Genomic DNA, 23,835 nt, shown 5'->3' on the forward strand with positions numbered 1-23,835 from the left:
AACCAGTGATCCGATTAAGGCAATTTCTTAAGTTCTTCCCCCACCTCCTGTGGCCAACGTGGCTCTGTTTCGGCTGGTCCTGTAGCCCAGATAGACTTGCTGGGGCATTCTCCAATGCCAGGTGCCAGAGAGAAGTGCAAGAGTGGCAAACTTGGCACATCAAAGGCAGGTTTGTCTACCAGCTTGGTGTAGTGGTGAAGTGCACGGACTCTAATCTGGGAGAACCGGGTTTGATTTCCCCCACTCCTCCACTCGCAGCTACTGGATGACCTTGGGCAAGCCATAGTTCTGTCAGAGCTGTCCTTGAATAGGCAGATTCTGTCAGAGCTCTCTCAGCCCCGCCTACCTCACAGGGTGTCTGTTGGCGGGAGAGGAAGGGAAAGGAGCTTGTAAGCTGCTCTGAGACTCCTTCGGGTAGTGAAGGGTGGGGTATAAATCCAATCTCCTCTTCTTCAAAACCAGACAAAGAAAGGCACGTTTGTGATGGAGGGGAAAGGTGGAAGGGGGTAGGATAGACTCCTACAGTTAGGTGGGCTCTAAATTGGGATTATCGTGACCCTGGCACACTAGGTGCCCTCCCAAGAAACTGACAGGTGATGGATGAAACGAGACCTCCACCCAATAAGTAATGGAATGGGTTGGTTTTGCCCTTGAAGGCCTTACATGGCTTGAGACCAGGGTCTCCAATGGACTGCCTTCTCCTGTATGTTCCTGGACTGAAATTAACTCCTGACTGCCCCACCAATCAGAGAAGCTCATCTGGTGGGGATACAGAACAGGGCCTTTTCAGTGGCAGCTCCACACTTACGGAAGAACCTGCTCACAGAGGTGTGCCTCGCCCCCTCACTTGTCTATTTTCAAGAGGCCGTTGAAAATGGTTTTACTTAGGACTGCACTTGACTGGTTTAGCCTCTTTTTTTTTTTTTTTTTAGCAGTCCTAACTGGAGTTTTAAAATTGTGGCCTTTTATGTGTTTTTATAATGGTTTTATAGGAGCTGCGGTGGTTCAAATGGTTAAGACGCTGGACTGCAGGCTGTGGAAGGTCGGTAGTTCAGCAGTTCGAGACCCAAGTGTGCCGCGTGACGGAGTGAGCTCCCGTCTCTGGTCCCAGCTCCTGCCAACCTAGCAGTTCCAAAGCAAGAAATTGCAAGTAGATGAATAGGTACCACCTCGATGGGAAGGTAACAGTGTTCCATGCGCCTTGGTGTTTAGTCACGCTGGCCACATGACCACGGAAATGTCTTCGGACAGCGCTGGCTCTTCGGCTTTGAAACGGAGATGAGCACCGCAACCCTAGAGCCGGATTCGACTGGCTTTCGAGCAAGGGAACCTTTACCTTTTAATAATGGTTTCACTCATCTTGTTTTTAATTTTTTTATCATTGTTTTGCAAAGGAGAAAGGTTGTTAATTATTCAAATGAGTAAATTCTGGGCGCTTTAGAAATTATTAAGACAGGAGAAGCAGAGTGATAAATCAAGCTCTTAAAATATTCTTGGAGCAGTGCAAGCAGTGGTTACCAGTCCTGGGGGACCAGCAAAAGGCTGTCCGGATGGATTTCTGAACTGATCCAGCAGGTTGTCCTAAGCAGCATCTACGTATACCAGTAATTCAAAGGCACGCCGATGCATTTTTCCACTTGAAAAGTTACGTTTATTTAAAAAACCAACAACTTTAGTGACAAGACACAGTTTGAATAACCAAGATCTACCAATTCTTTTAAAACAACTCCAACCACTTGAAACCACAGAAGCAATTATAAAAGCTGCTGTCCTCTTCCTCAAGTGTGGGCCCACAGCCGAGATGGATCGCGGTGGGCAGGTGCCGCTAGCTGGGGTGGAAGCGGGTGCCAGGCTTGATCAGGATCCGGCCGAAGGGCTCCGCTTGCTCCAGGCGGAAGTAGTGGCTTCCTGCGAGAACTGTGGCGGGGGGGGAGGGGGTGGGGCTTAAGTAGAGATGTAAAATTTCCGGAAATTTTGAAGCTTGGGAAAAAAAAAAAAACCGGTTTTTTTCCAGTTTTTTTCCGGGGGGAAACGGAAATTTTCGGAAAAATTGAAAAAAAATGCTACATTAACATTTCTTTTGTCTTTTCTAGATTGAAAGTCATTCTGTTACTTTAGGAACATGAAATATGACTATGGACATTTTTACTTGGCATGAAATTATCACAACTAGCCTATTAAAAATATAGTGTATCCAAACAGTTATTACAAACAGAATACCCACCCACATGCAAAAACAAAACTGAAACCTTTTTCTTTTCTCGTGACAATCGCACCTCCTAAAGGAAGAAATGCATCTTGTTCTTGCATTGGAGAGTTCAATTTGTAACCTAGGACTTGCTTGTCCTCAATGCACAGAAATTAGATCAATCTGATACCATATATATATATATATTTTAGAAATGATTTGGAAAATATTTGAACACCTTGTCTTAAAATATTTTATTCATCGTGTTAAAATAGAATGTTCCATAATCAAATTTTTTTTTTTTCAATTTTTCCAATTTTTTGGGAAAAAAACAAAAAAGGCTTCAGGGAAAAAAACGGTTTTTTTCTGAATTTTTCTGTTTTTTTCCCGGGCCTTCACATCTCTAGGCTTAAGTTGACTCTCTTCCTGCTCCCACCCCCACACAGAGGACTTCGGCAAGTTTTTTTTTTTTGAATGGATTCGAATTAGAGGTACCAGTCCTGCATCAGGGATTCCGTGGGTATTTGTGGGGGCGGAGCCTTGGTAGGATGGGGTTTGGGGAAAGAAGGGACCTCGGCGGGGTAAAACATCCCCCTTCCTGAGCAGCCATTTTCTCACGGGGAACTGTCCTGACTCCAGGTCTCTGGGCCCCCATCCCATGGCCGGCAAGCCCGATCCAGATAGACCGCCAGAGGCAAACGGGGAGGGAGGAACCCCCCCTCCTTCCTTGCAACTGTCCAGAACTCTCCTGTCCGTCAGCTGCCGGCCTGCAAACCCCCTGTGCTGCTACAGGACTGATCCTAAGAACATCAGAAGAGCCCCCCACTGGACCCGGTGAGGGTCCGTCTAGTCCAGCCTCCTGTCCCACACAGAGAGAGGCAAGCCAGTTCTAGAGGTCAAACAACAGGGAGACCCGAGAGCAGAGGTGTCAAACATAAGGCCCGGGGGCCAGAACCGGCCCGCCCGGGGCTCTTCTGTGGCCCGCGAGCAGCTAGTGCGAGGGAGGGAACAGGAGGCTGCTGGGGGGGGAGTGGGAGGAGCCACTCCGATTGTGGCTTCAGCATGGCGGAACGACCTCGTCTGCAGCAGCAGCAGCAGACAAGCAGTGTGGGAGCGTCTGCCCAGTGCGGCACCCCTGGCTCTCCCGTCTGCCCATATGGGTTCTCCTATGCAATGGGGCCTTGCAGTGAGGAGGAGCTTACCAGCTGCTGTCCTTTGCACAGTTTATACCTCCGGGACCTGGCATTACGTTTATGGCACACGTGGCCCCGGGCCCGACAAAGCCGACATTTGTGTCAGATCCGGCCCTCGTTACAAATGAGTTCGACACCTCTGCCCTAGGGAGAACCCCTGGGGAAGGCGAGGAAACCTCCCCCACACACACACCTTTGAAGATGGAAGGTGGGTCTGCCTCCCCAACACGACCCTACGAACCACTACCCGGGACGAGGGGAGGAGCAAAAGGCCGGCATTCCCCCTTCGCCGTCCGCCAGGCAGGCCCCCCGTCCCCGCCACCTACCCAGGCACATGTAGAAGAACCGGCTGGCGACAGCCCTGGAAGTGGTGGAAGGCACCAGCTGTTCGAACTCCGTCTCGCCAAACTGCTGCAGTTTAGCAGCCACCAGCCTGAAATGACAGAAGAAGAAGAAGAGTTTGGATTTATACCCCACACTTCAGAGTGTCTCAGAGTAGCTTACAAACCCCTTTCCCTTCCCCTCCCCACAACAGACACCCTGTGAGGTCGGTGGGGTTGAGAAAGCTTTGACAGAAACTGCTCTTTTTCAAGAACAGCTGTGCCAGAACTACGGCTTGCCCAAGGTCATCCAGCCAGGTGCAAGTGGAGGAGTGGGGAATCAAACCCGGTTCTCCCAGATTAGAGTCCGCGCACTTAACCACGACACCAAACTGGCTACACCAAACCACACTACACCAAATGTGCATTCTCATGCCGAACCATCCAATCTGCAATCTTGTCAGCAATCAAATAGTCCCAGACCCTCTGATTCTACCGATTTACCGTGGGAACACGTGGCTGTTTCCAAGTTAAGTTCTTTGCAGCCGTCAGGAGAACTGACATCAAGTCTCTATCCTTCCGTGGAATGGCCCAATGCTCCCTCTAAAAGCTTTGGAGTCTTGTGAGCAAAAATTCTACTTTGTGAGCCCCTGGCATTAACATTGCGAGTGAGTGATTTGGCTGCTGCGTAAACTAGTTTGCTCTGGAGCCACCCTTCCTGAGCGGAGACAAAAATGTGTGTGAGCCGGAGGCTAAAAAATTGTGAGCTGGCTCACACTGACTCAGCTTAGAGGGAACACCGCTGTGCACCAACTATGGTCCTCAGGGAAGCCCTCTGTATTGGCCACACCGGCATCGACCGGAGCCCAGTTTTGGGGAGGAGTGGAACCTCAGCAGGTGCGATGCCGTTTTCTCCAGGAGAACTAGTTTCTGTCACCCAAAGACCAGCTGTCATTCTGGAAGATCTCCAGGGCCCTCCACCTGGAGGTTGGCATCAGTGTTCCCTCTAAGCTGAGTGAGTGTGAGCTAGCTCACAGTTTTTTAGCCTCTGGCTCACACATTTTTGTCTTAGCTCAGGAAGGGCGGCTCCAGAGCAAACCTAATTTATGTAGTAGCCAAATCACCTGCTCACAACTTTAATGCCAGAAGCTCACAAAGTACAATTTTTGCTCACAGGGCTCCACAGGTTAGAGGGAACATTGGTTGGCGTCCCCAGTAGCAACCAGGCATGCCCCTGGCCGAACTGGGTGCTCCTCGGGGCCAAGGTAACGCTAACAGAAGAATCCCAAAGGGTGAGCAGGTCCGGACGGGGGAGAGGCCTCCGGCAAGCGGCAGCCATTTTTGTTTCCCAGCAGCCCTTGCTCCCAAGCGAGCCAGCCTTTGGGTGCGACGGAATCAGGCAAGTTTCGCTATGCCCCCCTGTCCCCCAACCCTGGGGGGAGATCAACCCTCGTGCTCGCACCTGCGCACGTCCGTGAGGGTGAGCATGTCCTTATCCAGCGGCAGCTCGAAGCTTATTTCAGGGAGTTCGGGCACCACGGGGAGCATCACTTCCTCTGGCTCCACGAGGATCCTGTGGGTGAGAGAGGCCGGAGGGTGAGACCGGGCCGGCTTCCCCCTAAAAAGGCAAGGGGGGAGCAGAAGGGGTCGGTCTCACCTCTCCTCAGCGGCCACCAGACTAGAGCGCAGCTCTTCCTCGGAGGACTCCAGGGAGATTTCTGCCGCATGGAGGAAAAAACAGGCAGGGTTTGCGTACTGTGAGGAGGGCCCTGGAGGGGGGGGGGGGTTGTCGTTGTTTGAGAGGAGTGGGGAGGCAGTCCATGCAGCAGCCCGTGAGGCAGAAGATTCCCAGACCCCCTTCCCTGACCAATCGCCGAGGGAATACTGCGGGGGCGCACAAATTACTCTAGATCAGATAACATTCAAGGGCTACTTAGAGGCACGCCTGTGCCGAAAGGAGTGCAACTGAGCCCACGTGGGAGTATTGATAAGGCATGCAAAGTATGTAAACCTCGTGGTTCCATAAGAATACATTGGCTCCGAAGAAGCGAAACTTTCGCGGCCGACAAGAGACGTCAGCCGGTTTCCTTAGCCTCCCTGCAGACCTGAAAGCTCGGAAATTAAGAAGCAGTAAAGATAGGGTTGCCAAATCAGTCTTCGCCGGGAGCGGGGGGCTCCCGGCCAGCGTTGGGTGAGTGCGTGCGCGCCGCATGCACATCACCCGGAAGTGACGTAGGCACGCTGGGGGCGGGGCCACGGCCATACATGGCCCCACCCCCGGCGTGCCCACGTCACTTCCTAGTGACGCGCATGCCGGGGGCAGGGTTCCCCTGGGGCCCAATTCCGCCGCAGCGGAAATCGGGCCTCCAAAACGGGGGTTTCCCCGCCACCCGGCCCGATTTGGCAGCCCTAAGTAAAGATGATAATAGCTGTTTTCAAGGGCTGCACACAGCCCATTTACTGGTGTTGCTCTCGGGAGGTTTCTTTATGCATACTTGCACTCAGGGGTCATTTAGTAGAAAAAGAGGTGCAGGAGCTCATTAGCATAACTTATTTGCGTGTGCCACACCTCCTGACATCACCGGAAGTGTGTCAGAAGGCAACAACCACCGCTCAGGCTCCACTGGACTGTTTTGGATTGCTAACAGATCTGTCCTCGCAGAGGAGGGAGAGCTTGTACCTGAATAAAACGTGGTCTTAAAGGTGCCACTGGACTGTTTTGGAACCGGGGGGGGGGACTCTGCAACTTACCTGGCTGCTTCTTGCTCTGACTGCGGGCTGCTGTGAGCAGGGGGCGGGGCTTGTTGCATGTGCCCGCCCCCTGGGCTCCTTACTGCCGGAGCTCTGCTCCTGTGCGCTCCCACGGGAAATGACCCCTGCTTGCACTTGTGTAGTTTGTTTCAAAGTCTTAGCGCTTTAATAACTAATAAGTATATCTGGATCATATTAAAGGGTTTACATTCCAATCTCTATGCATGATAAGGTAAGAGCGTCAACATGGCAAATGGGGTTCAATGTGGCCAAGTGCAAGGTGATGCACATTGGAGCCAAAAATCCTAAATATAAATACACGTTGATGGGGTCTGAACTGGCAGAGACTGATCAAGAGAGAGATCTTGGAGTTGTAGTAGATAACTCACTGAAAATGTCGAGACAGTGTGTGACTGCAATAAAGAAGGCCAATGCTATGCTGGGGATTATTAGGAAGGGTATTGAAAACAGATCAGCCAATATCATAACGCCCCTATATAAATCAATGGTGCGACCTCATTTGGAATACTGTGTGCAGTTCTAGTCATCACACCTTAAAAAGGATATAGCTTTGGAAAAAGTGCAGAAAAGGGCAACTCGAATGATAAAAGGGTTGGAACACTTTCCCTATGAGGAAAGGTTAAGGCGCTTAGGGCTCTTTAGCTTGGAGAAACGACGACTGAGGGGTGACATGATTGAGGTTTATAAGATTACGCATGGGAAAGAGCAGGTAAAGAGGTACTTTTCTCCCTCTCTCACCGTACAAGAACTCGTGGGCACTCCGTGAAACTGCTGAGCGGTCGGGTTAGAACGGATAAAAGGAAGTCCTTCTTCACCCAAAGAGTGATTAACACCTGGAATTCACTGCCACAGGAGGGGGTGGCGGCTACAAGCATGGACGGCTTCAAAAGGGAATTAGATAAGCATATGGAGCAGAGGTCCATCAGTGGCTCTTAGCCACAAGGTATAGATAGGGACTCTGGGGCAAGTGATGCTCTGTCATCTTGGTGCTTGGGTGGGGGTCAACAGTGGGAGGACTTCTAATGTCCTGGCCCCACTGGTGGACCTCCTGATGGCACCTGGTATTTCTGGCTACTGTGTGACACAGAGTGTTGGACTGGATGGGCCTTTGGCCTGATCCAACATTGGCGTCTCTTACGTTCTTATTATTTTTTCCCATTTTTTTCATTAATCGAATCTGAGACAAATGCCTTTAAGTAGCACTTGAATGTGTGCTCTCCACAGTGTGTTTTGTTTTCGTGACTGTACTCCGCATCCCCAAGATCCCATTGTGTTTAGCGACTGCCAAGGGAGGCAGATCCGTCCACCCACCTGAGGAGCCCGCAAGTGTGCGCACGCTCGGTTCTTCGGCTTCTCGCAGAACCTTCAAAAAGAAAAATGATCACCAAGGGTCAGAGTTAAAAGAGTGGGACAAACACTGTTCTTATGGAGTGGGAGTTTCTCAGCTATTTCCTCTGAGAGATAGCTGAGAAAACTCCCACCCCATTGGCTGAGCTGCTGTGATGTCACAGAACGGCTCGAGGGAAATACCTCCGCGATAGAAGGCTGCCCCTCTTTGGTGAGGGACGGACTAGTAGGCAGGAAGGAGGCAAGGCAGCTTCAGAGACGGCAGGGATTCTGGGTAACGGAGGCCAAAGAGGCGGGGAAGGCACGCACAGGCCCGGTTGTGACAGTTTACGGATACTGAAGAACCACAAGACGATGATTCGCTCAAGTGAGTGCAGGCGGTCGGGGGCGAAGGTGGAATGCGGCCCCAGGTTTTCCAGTTCCCTAGCTCAGTTCTTCAACTCTGGAGCATCGCAAAAGCCCACAGCAAGTTCCACAGTCACGCCAACAGCCTGTCCTGTCTGGCGTTCTGTTTCTGCTGGTGGCCCAGCAAACGTTCCCCGGCGGGACATAAAAGCGGCAGCCTTCCCCTGCTGCCTGTCCCCAGCATCCAGAGGTACACTGCCTCTGAACTTGGAGGTTTGATTGGGTTTTCGGAGTTAATCGCCACGGACTGGCCCATATGCCATGAATGCAGAGCCGTTTTTGAAGACCTCCGAACCGTACGCCCTCACCCCAGCCTGTCAATTCTCTGGCAACAACATGCAGAGAACCTGTTTGCCTGTAACGCTGTGCCCTTTGGCAGGCACTGCTATAGCACCATCTCTGGCTGATGTGCTCTTTTCCTCCCCCACATATAAAAGGTAAAGGTTTCCCTTGCTCGAAAGCCAGTCGAATCCGACTCTAGGGGCGCGGTGCTCATCTCCGTTTCCAAGCCGAAGAGCCGGCGCTGTCCGAAGATGTCTCCGTGGTCATGTGGCCAGCATGACTAGACGCCGAGGTGCACGGAACGCTGTTCCCTTCCCACCGAAGCGGTACCTATTTATCTACTTGCAATTTCTTGCTTTCCAACGGCTAGGTTGGCAGGAGCTGGGGCCAGAGACGGGAGCTCGCTCCGTCAGGCGGCACTCGGGTCTCGAACTGCTGAACTACCGACCTTCCGGTCTGCAATTCGGTGTCTTAACCACTTGAGCCACCGCAGGGCCCCCCCCCCCCGACACCCCAGTTCAATGTCTTACTCTTGTCCGCTGAGCTTCAGCACAACCCTCCAGTAGCCACTACAGGCATGGGGGGGGGGAGAGGCATTTTCCCCCACCTCAACTTCGCTGGGAACCTCTGTGGGCCGCTGCTCCTCTTCCTCCCTTCTCTGCTCCTCTTCCTCCCTTGCTCTCCGCCTGGCGTAATCCACATGCTGGAGGTTGGCACAGTGGGTCCAGAGGCCACGGAGGGTGGGATGCATCCATCCTGTGGAGGAGGACCAGACGGCATAAGGGCCGGGAGTATCCTACGGCCTGGAGGTGGCGGGCACTCCCTCCTGCCTTGACCGGGAACCACCTCCCCCTGCCCCCACAGAGGCCGGCAACTGCTGGGAAATTAAAAGCCACCTTTTAGCATGGCACAAGACCACAAGAGGACACAGCCCCCATCGTCAGATGACACAGCGGGATCTGGCCTGTGCCGTGAGATTATCTCCCTTCTTTGGTGTCGTGGTGAAGTGCGCGGACTCTAATCTGGGAGAACCGGGTTCAATTCCCCACTCCTCCACTTGCGCCTGCTGGATGACCTTGGGCAAGCCATAGTTCTGTCAGCGCTGTTTTTGAAAAAGAGCTGTTTCTGTCAGAGCTCTCTCAGCCCCACCTACCTCACAGGGTGTCTGTTGTGGGGAGGGGAAGGGAAAGGAGATTGTAAACTGCTCTGAGCAGGGCTATTTTTGGGCAGGAGCGCACAGGAACGGAGTTCCGGCTGGCTTCCAAGTTGGCCACGCCCAGCACGAACTCATTAGCATAACAGGCCACACCCAACAGCAGAAACTCATTAGGATTGGCTACATTAGGGGTGTGTGGCCTAACATGCAAAGGAGTTCCTGCTACAAAAAAAGGCCCTGGGTTTTGACAACAAACAAGGTAAACAGAATAAGAAGCAAAAGGTGGGTGTGGCTGGATGACAACACTTCTGGTAACGTGGGGGTGCGGCCTAATGTGCTAATAAGCGGTGCTCTCAGGGTGTGGCCTAATACGCTAATGGGTTTTGCTGTTGGGTGTGGCCTATTATGCTAATGAGTTTTGCTGCTGGGTGTGGCCTATTATGCTAATGTGTTCCTGCTGGGCGTTTTCTACAAAAAGAGCCCTGGCTCTGAGACTCCGAGTGAAGGGCAGGGTATAAAGCCAATCTCTTCTTCTCCTTCTTCTTTGAAGGGTGCATCTGTCGCAAGCGATCCTCCGGGATTGGTGGGACTGGTGTGCAACGTTGCAGCTGGTTTGCAGGGCGGGGCCAGGAGGACTTGTGATGCCAACAAGAAGCGGTGCACAAGCCAGGCTTCGACCGCGGCCCGGAAGGTGTCCGGGGACAGCCAGAGCGGCTCAGAGCTTCTTGCAAGGGGGGGGGGGCATTAGAGGAACTAAAATGAAACTCCAGTGGACTGCCGGCTCTGCGATGGGAAATATCTAGAGATTTGGGGTGGGTGGAGCCCAGGGAGGGAAGGGACTTCAAGGGGGTCGAACGCCACACAGAGTCCACCTTCCAAAGCAGCCCTTTCCTCCGGGGGAACTGATCTCTGTTGCCTGCGGATCAGCTGTAGACCAGTGTTCCCTCTAAGCTGAGTTAATGCGAGCGAGCTGATGCTTTTAGCCTCCGGCTCGTACTTTTTTGCCTCCGCTCAGGGAGGAGGGCTCCAGAGCAGTGTTCCCTCTCAGCTGAGTGAGTGTGAGCCAGCGCACCGTTTTTTAGCCTCCGGCTCACACATTTTTGCCTTCGCTCAGGAAAGATGTGGCTCCAGAGCAGACTAATGTATGCAGTCGCCAAATCGCTCGCCTGCAGCTTTCATGCCAGCAGCTCACAAGGTAGAATCTTTGCTCACGAGACTCCGCAGCTTAGAGGGAGCCTTGCTGTAGACCCCCGGAAATCTCCAGCCGCCACCTGGAGGCCCAGTCAAGGACAAGAGATCACGGGACAGGCTGGACTTTGTAAGGAGAAAACAACCACGTGATACGATAACGAAACCTTGTTCAGGAAACATCTATCTTCTTTAATTATCCAGTGAGTAGCAAAGCATTAAAGGTGTTTCCGTTGCTCAAAGACAATGATCCTAAAACACTAAAATACCAGAAAGCTTGGCAGAAAGACTGCTCAAAGAAATTAGATGAAACAAACTGGACAGAGATCTGGAGGTCTTCTCAAAACAAACCTCACTCGTATGCAGTTGAAATCCAAAAACTTAAAATCATAACAAGATGGTACTTAACACCTCAAACTATCTCACATATGTCATCTTCATACTCACCAAAATGTTGGAAAGGCTGTGGTGAACTGGGATCATTTTCACACTGCTGGTGGCAATGTACAAAAATAAAATCCTTTTGGATAGAAGTAATAAATAAGATAAAACAGATCTTAGATATTGACCTAACACTTGACCCTGAAAGCCTATTATTAGAGCTGTGGCCGAATCAGATCAAGCAACATCACAATAAAAATACGCTAGAAACAATGCTGTACGCTGCAAGAGTCTCTATAGCTTCAATGTGGAAAGACAAGAATACCCCTGACATCCGTATCTGGTTCAGAAAGCTATGGGACCAATATGTCCTCGAAAGTATAACTGATAAAATGGGTACTTACATGAAAAATAACTCAATTAAAACGTTCAGTGCAAAGTGGTTTCCAATTCTGTCTTATCTATCGGAGGAAGAATACATACCTCCATCTTGGAAAGATTACTTGAAATGGTTCTGAAAACCTATATCACAAAACATTGCTCAGTCGCAACTGGTTTTCATGTAACAAGGTCGTTTAAAACTTTTCAAGTAGAACAGTAACAAAGAATCTCTACATAATCACTTGTAACAGTTGCTCTTGATTGTATAGTATTCTAAAGCTATATACTTGTATTAATGTCTTTAAATGTACAATGTTTCAATTATTCTCTACCATGCTTATTGCAAATTTACTTAAAAAAGCAGGTACTTGCGAAGTATCTATTCTGAAATGTTCTGAAATGTATTTTACAGGAATTGTTGTTTATGTTAATATTCTGAATATACAATAAAAAATTTAAATTAAAAAAAAAAGGTGTTTCCGTGGAAGTAAATTGGTCTCACGTTTTTCTGACGCCACAGCGCTCAAGAGACCGTTTCACTCAAGGTGTCATCGACATGACATAAGTTAGAAAGGAAGAGGGAGCAGAACAAAGTTGCAGGAAAAAAACACGAAAGGTGTAAAAGGGAGAGAGGAGGTTGACCTCTCGCTGTAGAGTTGTCCTCTGTAGCACCCATAATCGGAGGCATCCCTTTCAACTTTTCTTTTCAGGTTTTGAAGAAGATGGAGAAAAATAGTAGTAATTGAGGTAGAAATGAACTGTAGATTGTGAGTTGTATTAAAGGTAAAAGGTAAAGGTTCCCTTCCTCGAAAGCCAGTCAAATCCGACTCTAGGGCGGCGGTGCTCATCTCCGTTTCAAAGCCGAAGAGCCAGCGCTGTCCGAAGACGTTGCCGTGGTCATGTGGCTGGCATGACTAAACACCAAGGCGCACGGAACACTGTTCCCTTCCCACCGAAGTGGTCCCTATTTATCTACTTGCAATTTCTTGCTTTCGAACTGCTAGGTTGGCAGGAGCTGGAACTAGAGATGGGAGCTCACTCCATCATGCGGCACACCCGGGTCTCGAACTGCTGAACTACTGACCTTCCACAGCCTGCAGTTCAGCGTCTTAACCACTTGAGCCACCGCAGTTGTATTAGGATTAACTATAAAATATGGGGAAGTTGGACGGGAATTATAAACGGGTAAGATAGGGGCATATGAAAAGAAGAGGGATTAAATGAGAGTAGAAATTTTAGGCTGTTGGAATAGTAACCTCAGGTGAATTTCTTTTTATTTTGTTTGGTTATTATGATTGTTAAAAATGGAAAATGAGTATATCGATAAGATGGATAATGAATGTGTGTTTGTGGATGGCTAGATACTCAATGAAAAACTTAAGTATGGAAAAAAAGAAAGAAGAAGATATATTTTTCCCCTAAGAAGATGTCATTATCATATCACGGTTGTTTCTCCTTACTAAGTTCTACCACCTGGAGGTCGGCAGCCACCCTGGTAGTGGCACCTTGAAGACATAAAGCGGTCTTATACCGAATCGGACCACCCGGGATGCCGGGGATTGAACCGGGGACCTTCTGCGTGCCAAGCAGAGGCCCTTCCAGTGCCCTGGGAAGGATGCCGCCCGGGAGAAGCCCTCACCGTGCGTTGGAGCGCCCAAGAGCTCGGCTGGGGTCCTCAGCCTCTTAGCCGGCAACAGCACCGCCTCCTAAACGTGAGGGAAAGAAAACAGCGGGTGTCAGACAGACCAATCAGGAGAGGGGAAGGGGACTCCCTGCATTGTTTGCCGGTTCTGATCCTGGATCGTGCTCGTTTGGATGCAGGGCAGTGAACGCATACAAAAAGAGCGACAGTGCCACAACCCTGCACATCTAGAAATGGGTTTGTCCTTGGTTTTTGCAGATGGGGACAGACGTCTGTGATTTCCCTGCAGTGGCTGCCGATGCTGCTCGGCTGCAACGGAGCTGCCCCAGGGTGGGTGTCTATTTCATTTTTATATATTATAAATTAAATTTATAAACTGCCCTCCCCTGAGTACAAAAGGCTCAGGGCAGTGAACAATAATAAAAACACCCATAAAATAATAAAGCAACTCAAATAGTTTGAAGAGTACGGAATTACAACATTCTCAAGTGGTTCTCCGAAGCCCCAATTTTAATTTTTGTAACAATCTTCTAGCTCTTTTCCTTGCAAATGTAGAGGGGGAAGGCATATCTTCACAACAAAGAGGGGCTACAGACTTTCTTTTTTTAAACATTATATGCCAATCGCCGCCCTTTCCTTTGAGATCTTCATCATACTGTCCCTACACATAGCCCCTCTTTACAGCCTGAAATGTTGCATCAAAAAAGAAACATACAGGAGTTTTCCAGGATCCTCAATTTTGTGACCAGTACCAAATTCTGGCTTTTTATGGTTATCAACTGTCCAATCCGGCTACCCACAGTGGAGAACAGATTCGCTCTTCCTGCACCATAGAAGATGTGAATATCCTGACATGGATTAATCGAAAAGGCCCCGGCGCCTGCCGACTGAGCAGTTCGAAAGCAAGAGACTGCAAGTGGATAAACAGGTACCGCTTCGGTGGGGAAGGTAGCAGTGTTCCATGCGCCTCGGCGCACATGACCACGGAGACGTCTTCGGACAGCGCTGGCTCTTTGGCTTGGAAACGAAGGTGAGCGCCACATCCCTAGAGTCAGATTAGACTGGCTTTCGAGCAAGGGAAACCTTTACCTTTACCTATAGATAGGAACTCTCAGTCTGGGGCAAGGGATGCTCTGTATTCTTGGTGCTTGGGGGGGGGGCACAACAGTGGGAGGGCTTCTAGTGTCCTGGCCCCACTGGTGGACCTCCTGATGGCACCTGGTATTTCTGGCCCCTGTGTGACACAGAGTGTTGGACTGGATGGGCCACTGGCCTTATCCAACATTGGCTTCTCTTACGTCTTCGGACAGCGCTGGCTCTTCGGCTTGGAAACGGAGGTGAGCGCCGCACCCCTAGAGTCGGATTTGACTGGCTTTCGAGCAAGGGAAACCTTAACTTTTACTTACATCTCCTAGAGCTCCACAACTGTGGAGACAGATGATTCATAAATGGTATGGAATGACAACAATAATAAACAAATAAGCCGCAGAACTTGCCAGGGGCTGACACTGGGTCCGCGAGTCCAAGATCTGCTTCTGAAAGTCCTCCCGGGATATCTGGGTTACCTCATCCACAAAGCGCAACTGCCTCCGTCGCCTGGAGGGGCGGGCTGGGGACGGCTCGTAGGCAGGCAGGCGGAGCTGGGGAGACAGACGGAACTTGCCGGAAGCTCCGCAGGGGGGGTTGTTCCTCAGCTCCTGAGCGCCTCTCGCTCGCCCCAAGGAGCATCCGGCAGAAGAAGACTCCCCGCCTTCCTCCCGGCCTCCCTCTCACTTACCTCAGGGCTCAGAGGGGGCTGCCGTTTCGGTGAGACAAGCGGCGAACGGGGAGAAGGCACCAGCCCGGGCTTTGGGGGCGTAATCTCTGTGGGGGAGTCAGAAAGGCTCAGGGTTAGCGACCCCAGCGAGAGGACCGGGTTTAGCTTGTGGATTCCGACTGCCACGCGGGTGTCAAAGGATCGTTTTAAGAGCTCCCGATTCCGTAGGAACGGCTCAATTCTCAGACGTTAAGAGGAAGGCCCCTGCATCCTGTCACATCGTGAAAACCGTTGCCTGAGGTGAAAGGCACAGAGGTAGCCTGGACCCGTTGGCCACACCGGAGGAATCTTCAATCCAAGTGTCATTTCCTGCGGGAGCGCACAGGAGCGGAGCTCCGGTAGTAAGGAGCCCAGGGGGCGGGCACATGCAGCAAGCCCCACCCCCTGCTCCCAGCAGCCCTCAGTCAGGCCACAAGGAGCAAGAAGCAGCCAGGTAAGTTGTAGAAGCCCTCCCCCGTCCCGCCTTCAGGTACAAGCTCTCCCTCCTCTGTGAGCGCAGATCTGCGCGTCCCCCATAGCTAGCAATCCAAAACAGTCCAGTGGCAGCTTTAAGACCAAGTTTTATTCAGGTACAAGCTCTCCCTCTTCTGCAAGGACAGATCTGCACATTTCCCCTCCCCTCCCAATACCTAGCAATCCAACACAGTCCAGTGGAGCCTGAGCAGTGGGTGTTGCCTCCTGACACACTTCCGGTGAGGTCAGGGGGTGTGGCCTATGCAAACGAGTTGTGCTAATGAGTTATGCCAACGAGCTCCTGCGCCTCTTTTCCTACGGAATGACCCCTGCTTCAATCACTTATGACGCCTGATCGGCAGCGGCTCTCCAGGGTCTCAGTGACGGAAAAACATTTTCCCGATGTTTCCTTCCGCTGCCGGTGCCAGGACCTCCAGCAGCCAGGACCTCACACGAAGCTTGCCTTATCCCGAATCAGAGCCTTGGCCCAACAAGATCAGTATCGTCTGCTCAGACTGGCAGCCGCTCTCCAGGGTCTCGGGCAAAGAGGTCCTGCTACCTGCTACCTCGTCAGCTGCTACCTTGTCCCATCACCTGCTACCTCATTACCTGCTACCTCGTCCTTTCAACTGAGGACTGAACCGGGGACCTCCCGCGTGCCGAGCAGATGCACATGGAGCTGCCTTCTACTCAATCGGTCCATGAAGGTCGCCCATTGTCTACTGAGACTCGCAGCAGCTCTCCGGAGGTCTTTCACATGGCCTGCTGCTTGATTCTCTCACTGAGGATTGAACCGGGGACGTTCTGCAGGCCAAGGAGATGCTCCAGAATCACGGAGCTGGAAGGGGAACTCCAGGGTCATCTAGCCTAACCCCCCTGCACAAGGCAGGAAATTTACAGATACCTCCCCCACACATACCCGCAGTGACCCCTGCTCCATGCCCAGAAGATGACCAAAAGCCTCCAGGATCCCCGGCCAAACTGGCCTGGAGAAAAATGGCTTCCTGACCCCAGAGTGGCAATCAGCATTTCCCTGGGCGTGGAAGAAAGGGCCACGAGAGCTAAGCACTGAGGCAGCCCTTCCCGCCCTCCCTTCTCGTGATCTGCCGAGATTCATAGAATCAGTATTGCTGTCCGATGGCCATCGAGCCTCTGCTTGAAAACCTCCATAGGAGGAGAGCCCACCACCTCCCGAGGAAGCCTGTCCCACTGAGGAAGTGCTCTAGCTGTCAGGAAGTTCTTCCTAATGTTGAGCCGAAAACTCATCTGATCTAATTTCAACCTGTTGGTTCTGGTCTGACCTTCTCTACCACGGAGCCACTCCCCACCTCCCACAGCAAAGGAAACAAGGCCTGTCTGCAACAGAGTGACCTTAGGCCTGACCCAAACCCCTCTATAAATCAATGGCGCAACCTCATTTGGAAGACTGTGTGCAGTTCTGGTCGCCACACCTTAAAAAGGATATTATAGCTTTGGGAAAAGTGCAGAAAAGGGCAACTCGAATGATAAAAGGGTTGGAACACTTCCCCTATGAGGAAAGGCTAAAGCGCTTGGGGCTCTTTAGCTTGGAGAAACGACGGCTGAGGGTTGACATGATCGAGGTTTATAAGATTATGCATTGGGAAAGAGCAGGTAGAGAAAGAGGTACTTTTCTCCCTTTCTCACAGTACAAGAACTCGTGGGCGCTCCATGAAATTGCTGAGCAGTCGGGGTAGAACGGATAAAAGGAAGTCCTTCTTCATCCAAAGAGTGATTAACACTTGGAATTCACTGCCACAGGAGGTGCTGGCGGCTACAAGCATGAATGGCTTCAAAAGAGAATTAGATAACCATATGCAGCAGAGGTCCATCCGTGGCTATCAGCCACAAGGTATAGATAGGAACTCTGTCTTGGCAGTGATGCTCTGTACACTTGGTGCTTGGGGGGGGGGGCAACAGTGGGAGGGCGTCCTGGCCCCACTGCTGGACCTCCTGATGGCACCTGGTATTTCCGGCCACTGTGTGACACAGAGTGTTGGACTGGATGGGCCTTTGGCCTGATCCAACATTGGCGTCTCTTATGTTCTTAAACCCACCCCTTTTCCCGGCCCCAGTCCCCACCTCCGCCCTCCAATCCCCACGGCTCACCCAAAGGCACCAGAGGGGCTTCCATCAAAGGCCGGGTCTCCTCTTCCGACAGAACCCCCGTCTCCCTGGCAGCCAATGGCTCCTCCTCCGTTCTGTGGGGAGAAGCAGACTAAGAGATGGGGGGTGGGGTGGGGGGAGAACCTGGCCCACGCTTTCAGTGGGGGAAGCCCTGTCCGTGCAGCGTGTGCCACCAACTGAGGAAATGCTTCCAGCATGATAAACGTGTTGTTCTTTAAGTGCCAGAGGTTGTCGTGTCAATGCTGCCTATGCAGCATCTTCAGCATGCATGAGTATCGCAGAGCAGCAGAAACCAAGAGACGAGACTGGACCAATGTTCCGTCTAAGCCGTGGAGTCTTGTGAGCAAAAATTCTGCTTTGTGAGCTACTGGCATTAAAGTTGTGAGCAAGAAATTTGGCTACTGCATAAATTAGTCTGCTCTGGAGCCATCCTTCCTGAGCTGAAACAGAAATGTGTGAACTGGACGCTAAAAAACTGTGAGCTAGCGCACACTAACCCAGCTTAGAGGGAACACTGGACTGGACTACTGCAATGCACTCCACTTGGGGCTACCCCTGAAGAGCTGCAGCCAGTGCACACTGCCACAGCTAGACTGCTGGTCGAGGCCAGCTATCAGGAGCATGTGACCCCCGACACGACAGCAACTGCATTAGCTACCAATTAGCTCCTGTCCCGCCAATAACACCAGAGAGTCCGCCCTCCAAAGCCGCCATTTTTTCCCAGGGGAATTGAACTCTGCTGTCTGGAGATATTCAGGCGGGTTGCCGTGTTGGTCTGAAATGACAGGACAAAGTTTTCGTCTGGTTGGCACCTTTAAAGACCAAGAAAGTTAAATTTGGGGTATAAGCTTTTGTGTGTGTGTACTCGTGTGCGTGCACATGAAAGCTTACACCCAGAATTAAACTTTGTTGACCTTATAAGTGCCACTGGACTCAAACGTTGTTCTGTTGCCTGGAGATTCGTCATAATTCTGAGAGATCTCCGGGCCTCACCTGGAGGAGGAGGAGAAGAAGAAGAAGAGATTGGATGTATACCCCGCCCTTCACTACCCAAAGGTGTCTCAGAGTGGCTTACAAACTCCTTTCCCTTCCCCTCCCCACAACAGACGTGCTGTGAGGTAGGCGGGGCTGAGAGAGCTCTGACAGAAACGGCTCTTTTTCAAGGACAGCTCTGACAGAACCATGGCTTGCCCAAGGTCATCCAGCAGCTGCAAGTGGAGGAGTGGGGAATCAAACCCGGTTCTCCCAGATTAGAGTCCGCCCACTTAACCACTTCCTGCCAACCTAGCAGTTCGAAAGCAAGAAATTGCAAGTAGATAAATAGGTACCACTTCGGTGGGAAGGGAACAGCGTTCCATGCGCCTTGGTGTTTAGTCATGCCGGCCACATGACCACGGAAACGTCTTCGGACAGCGCTGGCTCTTCGGCTTGGAAATGGAGATGAGCACCGCAACCCTAGAGTCGGATCCGACTGGCTTTCGAGCAAGGGAACCTTTACCTTTTTTACTTAACCACTACACCAAACTACACCACTACACCTACTCTGGACCGGTGTTCCCGCTAAGCTGTGTTAGTGTGAGCTAGCTCACAGTTATTTTATAGCCTCCGGCTCACACATTTTTGTCTCGGCTCAGGAAGGATGGGGCTCCAGAGCAGTCTGATTGATGCAGTAGCCAAATCTTTAATGCTGGCAGCTCGCAAAGTAGGATTTTTGCTCACAGGACTCCGCAGCTTAGAGGGAGCCTTGCTCTGGACACAAGGGGCTGCAGTGGGACCCACCCTTGACCCTCCCTGCCTTCCTCCCTAGAGGTCCTGAAGGGTAGGCTGCGGGGTTGCCAGCTGATCAGGAAAAAAGTCGCCCAGTTGGCTCTTGTGCCTTTAGCGAAGGTTTGCCATGCAGAAGTCAGCCAAAAAAGGTGAATCATGATTTCCCCCCCCCCTTAAGTCACCAAAAGCAGTTCTCAAGTTGGGAGAGCCGAGAGGGCTCTTATCCCCGCAAGGGACTTAGGAAGCAGAAATATTGGAGACGGTCTATGAAGGTTGATTTTACAAACACGGGAGGGAAGACAGGCTGCCTCTCTCTCGGAAGCCCCCCGAGTTCTAATTTCAGGTGGTTTGTGGTGCTGGTTATAGTTATGAAGCAGTAAAGGGGGGGGGATTCTCTTTTCCACAGAGCAAATGGGACAAAACGCTTGGCTGTGGGCCCACATAAACCTGCCGCCCCTGCTGGAAACAGGTGGCGGCTTTTTTAAGGAAGTGAACTGTGGTGTGAAAGAGGCTCGCACACACGGGGCACGTGAACACAGTCCCCCCGAAGCCACTACTCAAATAGGTTTAGTAGGTTTCCAAGAAATACAAAAAAAAACCCTGCCAAACCTATTTGAGCAGAGGCAAAAATGAGCAGAGCTGACCTACCGGGAACGTGGGTTGGGCAGGTTCTCTCTCTCCAAAGCTGCGATCGATTTCCTAGCCTAAATTAATCCATCTCTCTCCAAACCTGGACCAGGAGCTTCGGTGTGTGGGTGTGGGGGGGAAGGTCTCCAAACCGCCTTCCCCATCCTCTTACCTAGCGGGAGGCGACAGTCCCAAAAACACTGACGGCTCTCGCTTCCTGACCTTTTCCATGGACTCTGAAAGTGAAAGAACAGGAGCTGGCGGGCGGCAGAGAGCTGCTAGCAGAGATTGCTGGGGGGGGGGGGCGCATAGGGTCGCCTGGTCCCTCCTGGCCACTGGTAGGGGATGGGAGGTAGGGTTGCCAGATACAGTTTGGGAAACCCCTGGAGGTTTGGGGGCAGAGCCTGGAGTGCTCAGGGGACCTCAGTGGGGCACGAAGCCACGGAGTCCGCCCTCCAAAGCAGCCATTTTCTCCGGGGGCACAGATCTCTGTAGTCTGGGCACGAGTTGTCGTTCCAGGGGATCCCCCAGGTCCCACCTGGAGGCTGGCATCCCGGGGGAGGGTATCAGGGCTGTAGCCGAGGGCAATGATATCTGGAAGCACTTCTTAGCAAACCCACAATGAGCACTCCTCCTCGTCTCTCGTTCTTGGCTTAGGCGGCAATAAGAGGGAGTTCCCATAAGTAGGGAAGGTCTCCCTGCTCCCGCCCCGATGCCCGAAGGGCACCAGAAAGGCCTCACGTCAGGAGAGGAGACCCTCGTTAAAGTCAAAGCCAAGACATTTCAGGGGTCTCCAGATGATAACCCAGGGGTCCTCAACACGGCGCCTGTGGGCACCATCGTGCACACAGACACTTTTCTCTGGCACCCGCCAGGTATTTTTAGAAAGGGAGGGAGGCCAGGTGGGACCGTGTAGCTGCCACCACAGCATTAAGAAAAAGAAGAAGAGATTGGATTTTTACTCCGCCCTTCACTCGGAGTCTCAGAGCGGCTTACGAACGCCTTTCCCTTCCCCTCCCCACAACGGACACCCTGTGAGGTAGGCAGGGCTGAGAGAGCTCTGACAGAAACGGCTCTTTCTCAAGGACAGCTCTGACAGAACGATGGCTGGCCCATGGTCATCTAGCAGCTGCGAGTGGAGGAGTGGGGAATCAAACCCGGTTCTCCCGGATTAGAGTCCGCGCACTTCACCACCACACCAGACTGGCTCTTAAGATCTTCCCTGTGTGACTGGAGTCAAGCTGCAGCAGCCATTTTGCGTCTGGCTCCCCTTCTCTGTCGCACAGTAGCCATTTTGTGGCCGCACCCGCCACAGTGTGTCAGAATTCCAAAGGCCCCGGCAGGCTCCAAAAGGGTTTCGGGCCCCCGTGATAACTGATGGAATGGTGTCAGGAAAACAGAAAGCCAGGGTAGCAGGGTGGCCCCTCCTCTCACCTTCTTCAGCGCGCCTTTTCCTGGGAGAGACGGTGGGCCGCGGCGGGGGTCTCTCGTCGCCGTGCACCACGAACCTCTCCTGTTCGACCAGCATATCGATCTCCCGGACTGTGATCTCGGGCAGATCCTGCTCGCCCTCCAAACGGCACACAAACCAAAGAGGAATTTCAGACAGACGATATAATCCGGAAGAGGAACGGTTCCCAAACGGTTTCTGGTCTGTCATTTCAGACAGAACCGTTTTAGAACTGGTTCCCTACCGGAATATATTTGTAATTTCAGACACAAATGCTTCTGTCCTGTTTAGGAAACGGGGCTGAAGCATTTTACCTGTCAACCGCTTCCAAGTAGTCTTCAGTTCCCTCTCCTGGTTCTGATGCGCTTTTTCCCACCATTTTTCGCCCGCATGGGCGAGCTCTGGCTTTTTTTTTTTACGTTCACTTTATAGCGTTCTAGCGCTATAACGGAACAGCAGTATATCAACGCCATTGGAATGGCTGGAGTGTTTTGTCGTAGTGCTATAGCGCTATAAAGTGAACATTTTTTTAAAAAGTGGAGATCGTCCACGCGGGTGAAAAATGTCAGGGGAAAAGCGGGAAAAAGTGGTGCAGTCTGAAATGGCAAACTGCTTCAGATCCAGCTCTTTAGCGGAAGGGGAAAGCCATGTGTGAAATGGCAGACCTATACCAGTTTACTCCATGACGGCTCAAAAACAGCTTCAAAACGGGTTGAAAAGGGTAATGTGAAATTCCTCAAAGTCAGTCAAGTGTCATCGCCGCGCAATCGGCACGTACCAACCAGATACAAACCGCTTTATGTAAAAAGCTTATGCTTTTCGAATGCTGTGCCATCGATCTATCCAGGGGCATGACAATATCAGCCGTTTTATTCTCAGTCCCTTTCCTAACAATGCGTAACTTAAGAGTTTGCCCTTTTTCATCACTGCAATTTCAGATGGACGAAATTCCCCGGAGTTAAACTTCCGTTTCGTTAGAAGAACTTCTTCCAGACATCAAAATTTCAACAACAGTTGTCTCTTCTCGTTCCATGGTTAAATCCATTATCATTCATCAGTCTCCTAAAGGTAGAACGTACTCTTGCAAGGTAAAGTCTTTCCAAATAACGGGCGAACAAGTTACTTTGAAAGATTATGCTCTACCTTTAGGAGACTCTACCTTCACACACGTTTCTCCTGAAGCGTTATGTTTATTAGTGTACAAGACTGGTACCATGTCCACAGGATTATTGTTAGGAATAACTAGAAGGCGGAAACATCTCAATACATATAGCTGGGCAAGGCCATTAGCTAAGCAAATGAACTTCGAGCGCGCGCGGGGGGAAACTCCCGGCGGGAGATTACATAATGAGCGGGAGAGTCCCATGGTTTCCTGAGAGCAGAAAAATTCACACCAAGGGTGGATCCCAAGCCCTCCCTAATGCACAAGGCCAGACCGATAACGGCGTCTAGTTCCCACGGCTCCCTAGCATGTTTACGGCAAGCTGCAAGCAAAGTGGAAAGAGGGAAGGGTAGGCAACACAGATATGGCAGCTAGCTGACATAATTGAAGCGGAGATTTTTTTTTGGTCCCAATGTGCATCACCTTCACCTTACGTTTTTGTTTAAGGCTTTCCTAACAATCTGGGGTTCCTCTGGGTTTGCAGAAAACTCTGTGGGAGCTCTCCCCCCCCCCGCCCGCAGACCCTGGATCCCCCGATTTGCCCAGGATGTACCTCAATCTGCAGCAGGGTGATAGGCTCAGCTTCTTTGAGGGTAATGTCGTCAGGTGAGATGGCGATGTGCAACTCTCCTTCGGGTAGGGAATGGATCAGAAATTGGTTAGTTGGTGACTTCATCGACAACCCGGGACGAAAAGGGCAAAAAACTGAACCTTAACCTTAACACTAAAATTCAGAACCTAATGTGAAAAAGAGGGCCAATATCTATATATCTAATAGCCAACTTGCCCCCTCCGTGCGGATACTTAAATCAGCACGGAGGGGGCAGCTGGGGGGCCGGGGGAGGTTTGTGCACACGTGGGCCAGTCCCCACGTGTGCACAAAAATGCAAAAAGTTTTTAAAAATTTCGGGGGGATGTTTAAATCCCCCCGAAAGTGCAAGAGCGTCTCCTGCGCATGCGCAGGAGACGCTCTGCAACGCCGCCGCCGCCTCGGAGCCAGCCGGCGGGCTGGCAGGCGACGGGGGGGAGGAAGCCGGGCCTCGCCGCTGCCGCCGCCTCCCCGGAGCCGGCTGGCGGGGAAACCGGGGAGGCTGGGCGGACGGGCGGGCAGGGAGGGAGGGAGGGAGGGGGGAAGCCGGGCCTCGCCGCCGCCACAGCCG

At 51.6% G+C, this 23,835-nt stretch overlaps 1 protein-coding gene across 1 annotated transcript in view; it reads right to left on the bottom strand.

Moving 5' to 3' along the window:
* Positions 1-1,825: 1,825 nt before the first annotated feature.
* REC8 (REC8 meiotic recombination protein) overlaps positions 1,826-23,835 on the bottom strand; it is a 31,628-nt gene continuing 9,618 nt past the window's right edge. Inside the window, exons 7-19 of the mRNA XM_015416660.1 lie at positions 23,229-23,300; positions 21,498-21,633; positions 20,236-20,299; positions 17,652-17,743; positions 15,033-15,118; positions 14,752-14,895; positions 13,253-13,319; positions 9,115-9,263; positions 7,785-7,836; positions 5,359-5,419; positions 5,164-5,274; positions 3,708-3,814; positions 1,826-1,917 (exon numbers count right to left, since the gene is read on the bottom strand). Of these exons, the coding sequence (XP_015272146.1) occupies positions 1,826-1,917; positions 3,708-3,814; positions 5,164-5,274; positions 5,359-5,419; positions 7,785-7,836; positions 9,115-9,263; positions 13,253-13,319; positions 14,752-14,895; positions 15,033-15,118; positions 17,652-17,743; positions 20,236-20,299; positions 21,498-21,633; positions 23,229-23,300 (1,233 nt within the window). The remainder of the gene's footprint in view (positions 1,918-3,707; positions 3,815-5,163; positions 5,275-5,358; positions 5,420-7,784; positions 7,837-9,114; positions 9,264-13,252; positions 13,320-14,751; positions 14,896-15,032; positions 15,119-17,651; positions 17,744-20,235; positions 20,300-21,497; positions 21,634-23,228; positions 23,301-23,835) is intronic.

The sequence above is a fragment of the Gekko japonicus genome, unplaced genomic scaffold, assembly GCF_001447785.1.
Source record: "Gekko japonicus isolate JY-2015 unplaced genomic scaffold, Gekko_japonicus_V1.1 scaffold2869, whole genome shotgun sequence".
Taxonomy (NCBI): Eukaryota; Metazoa; Chordata; class Lepidosauria; order Squamata; family Gekkonidae; genus Gekko; species Gekko japonicus.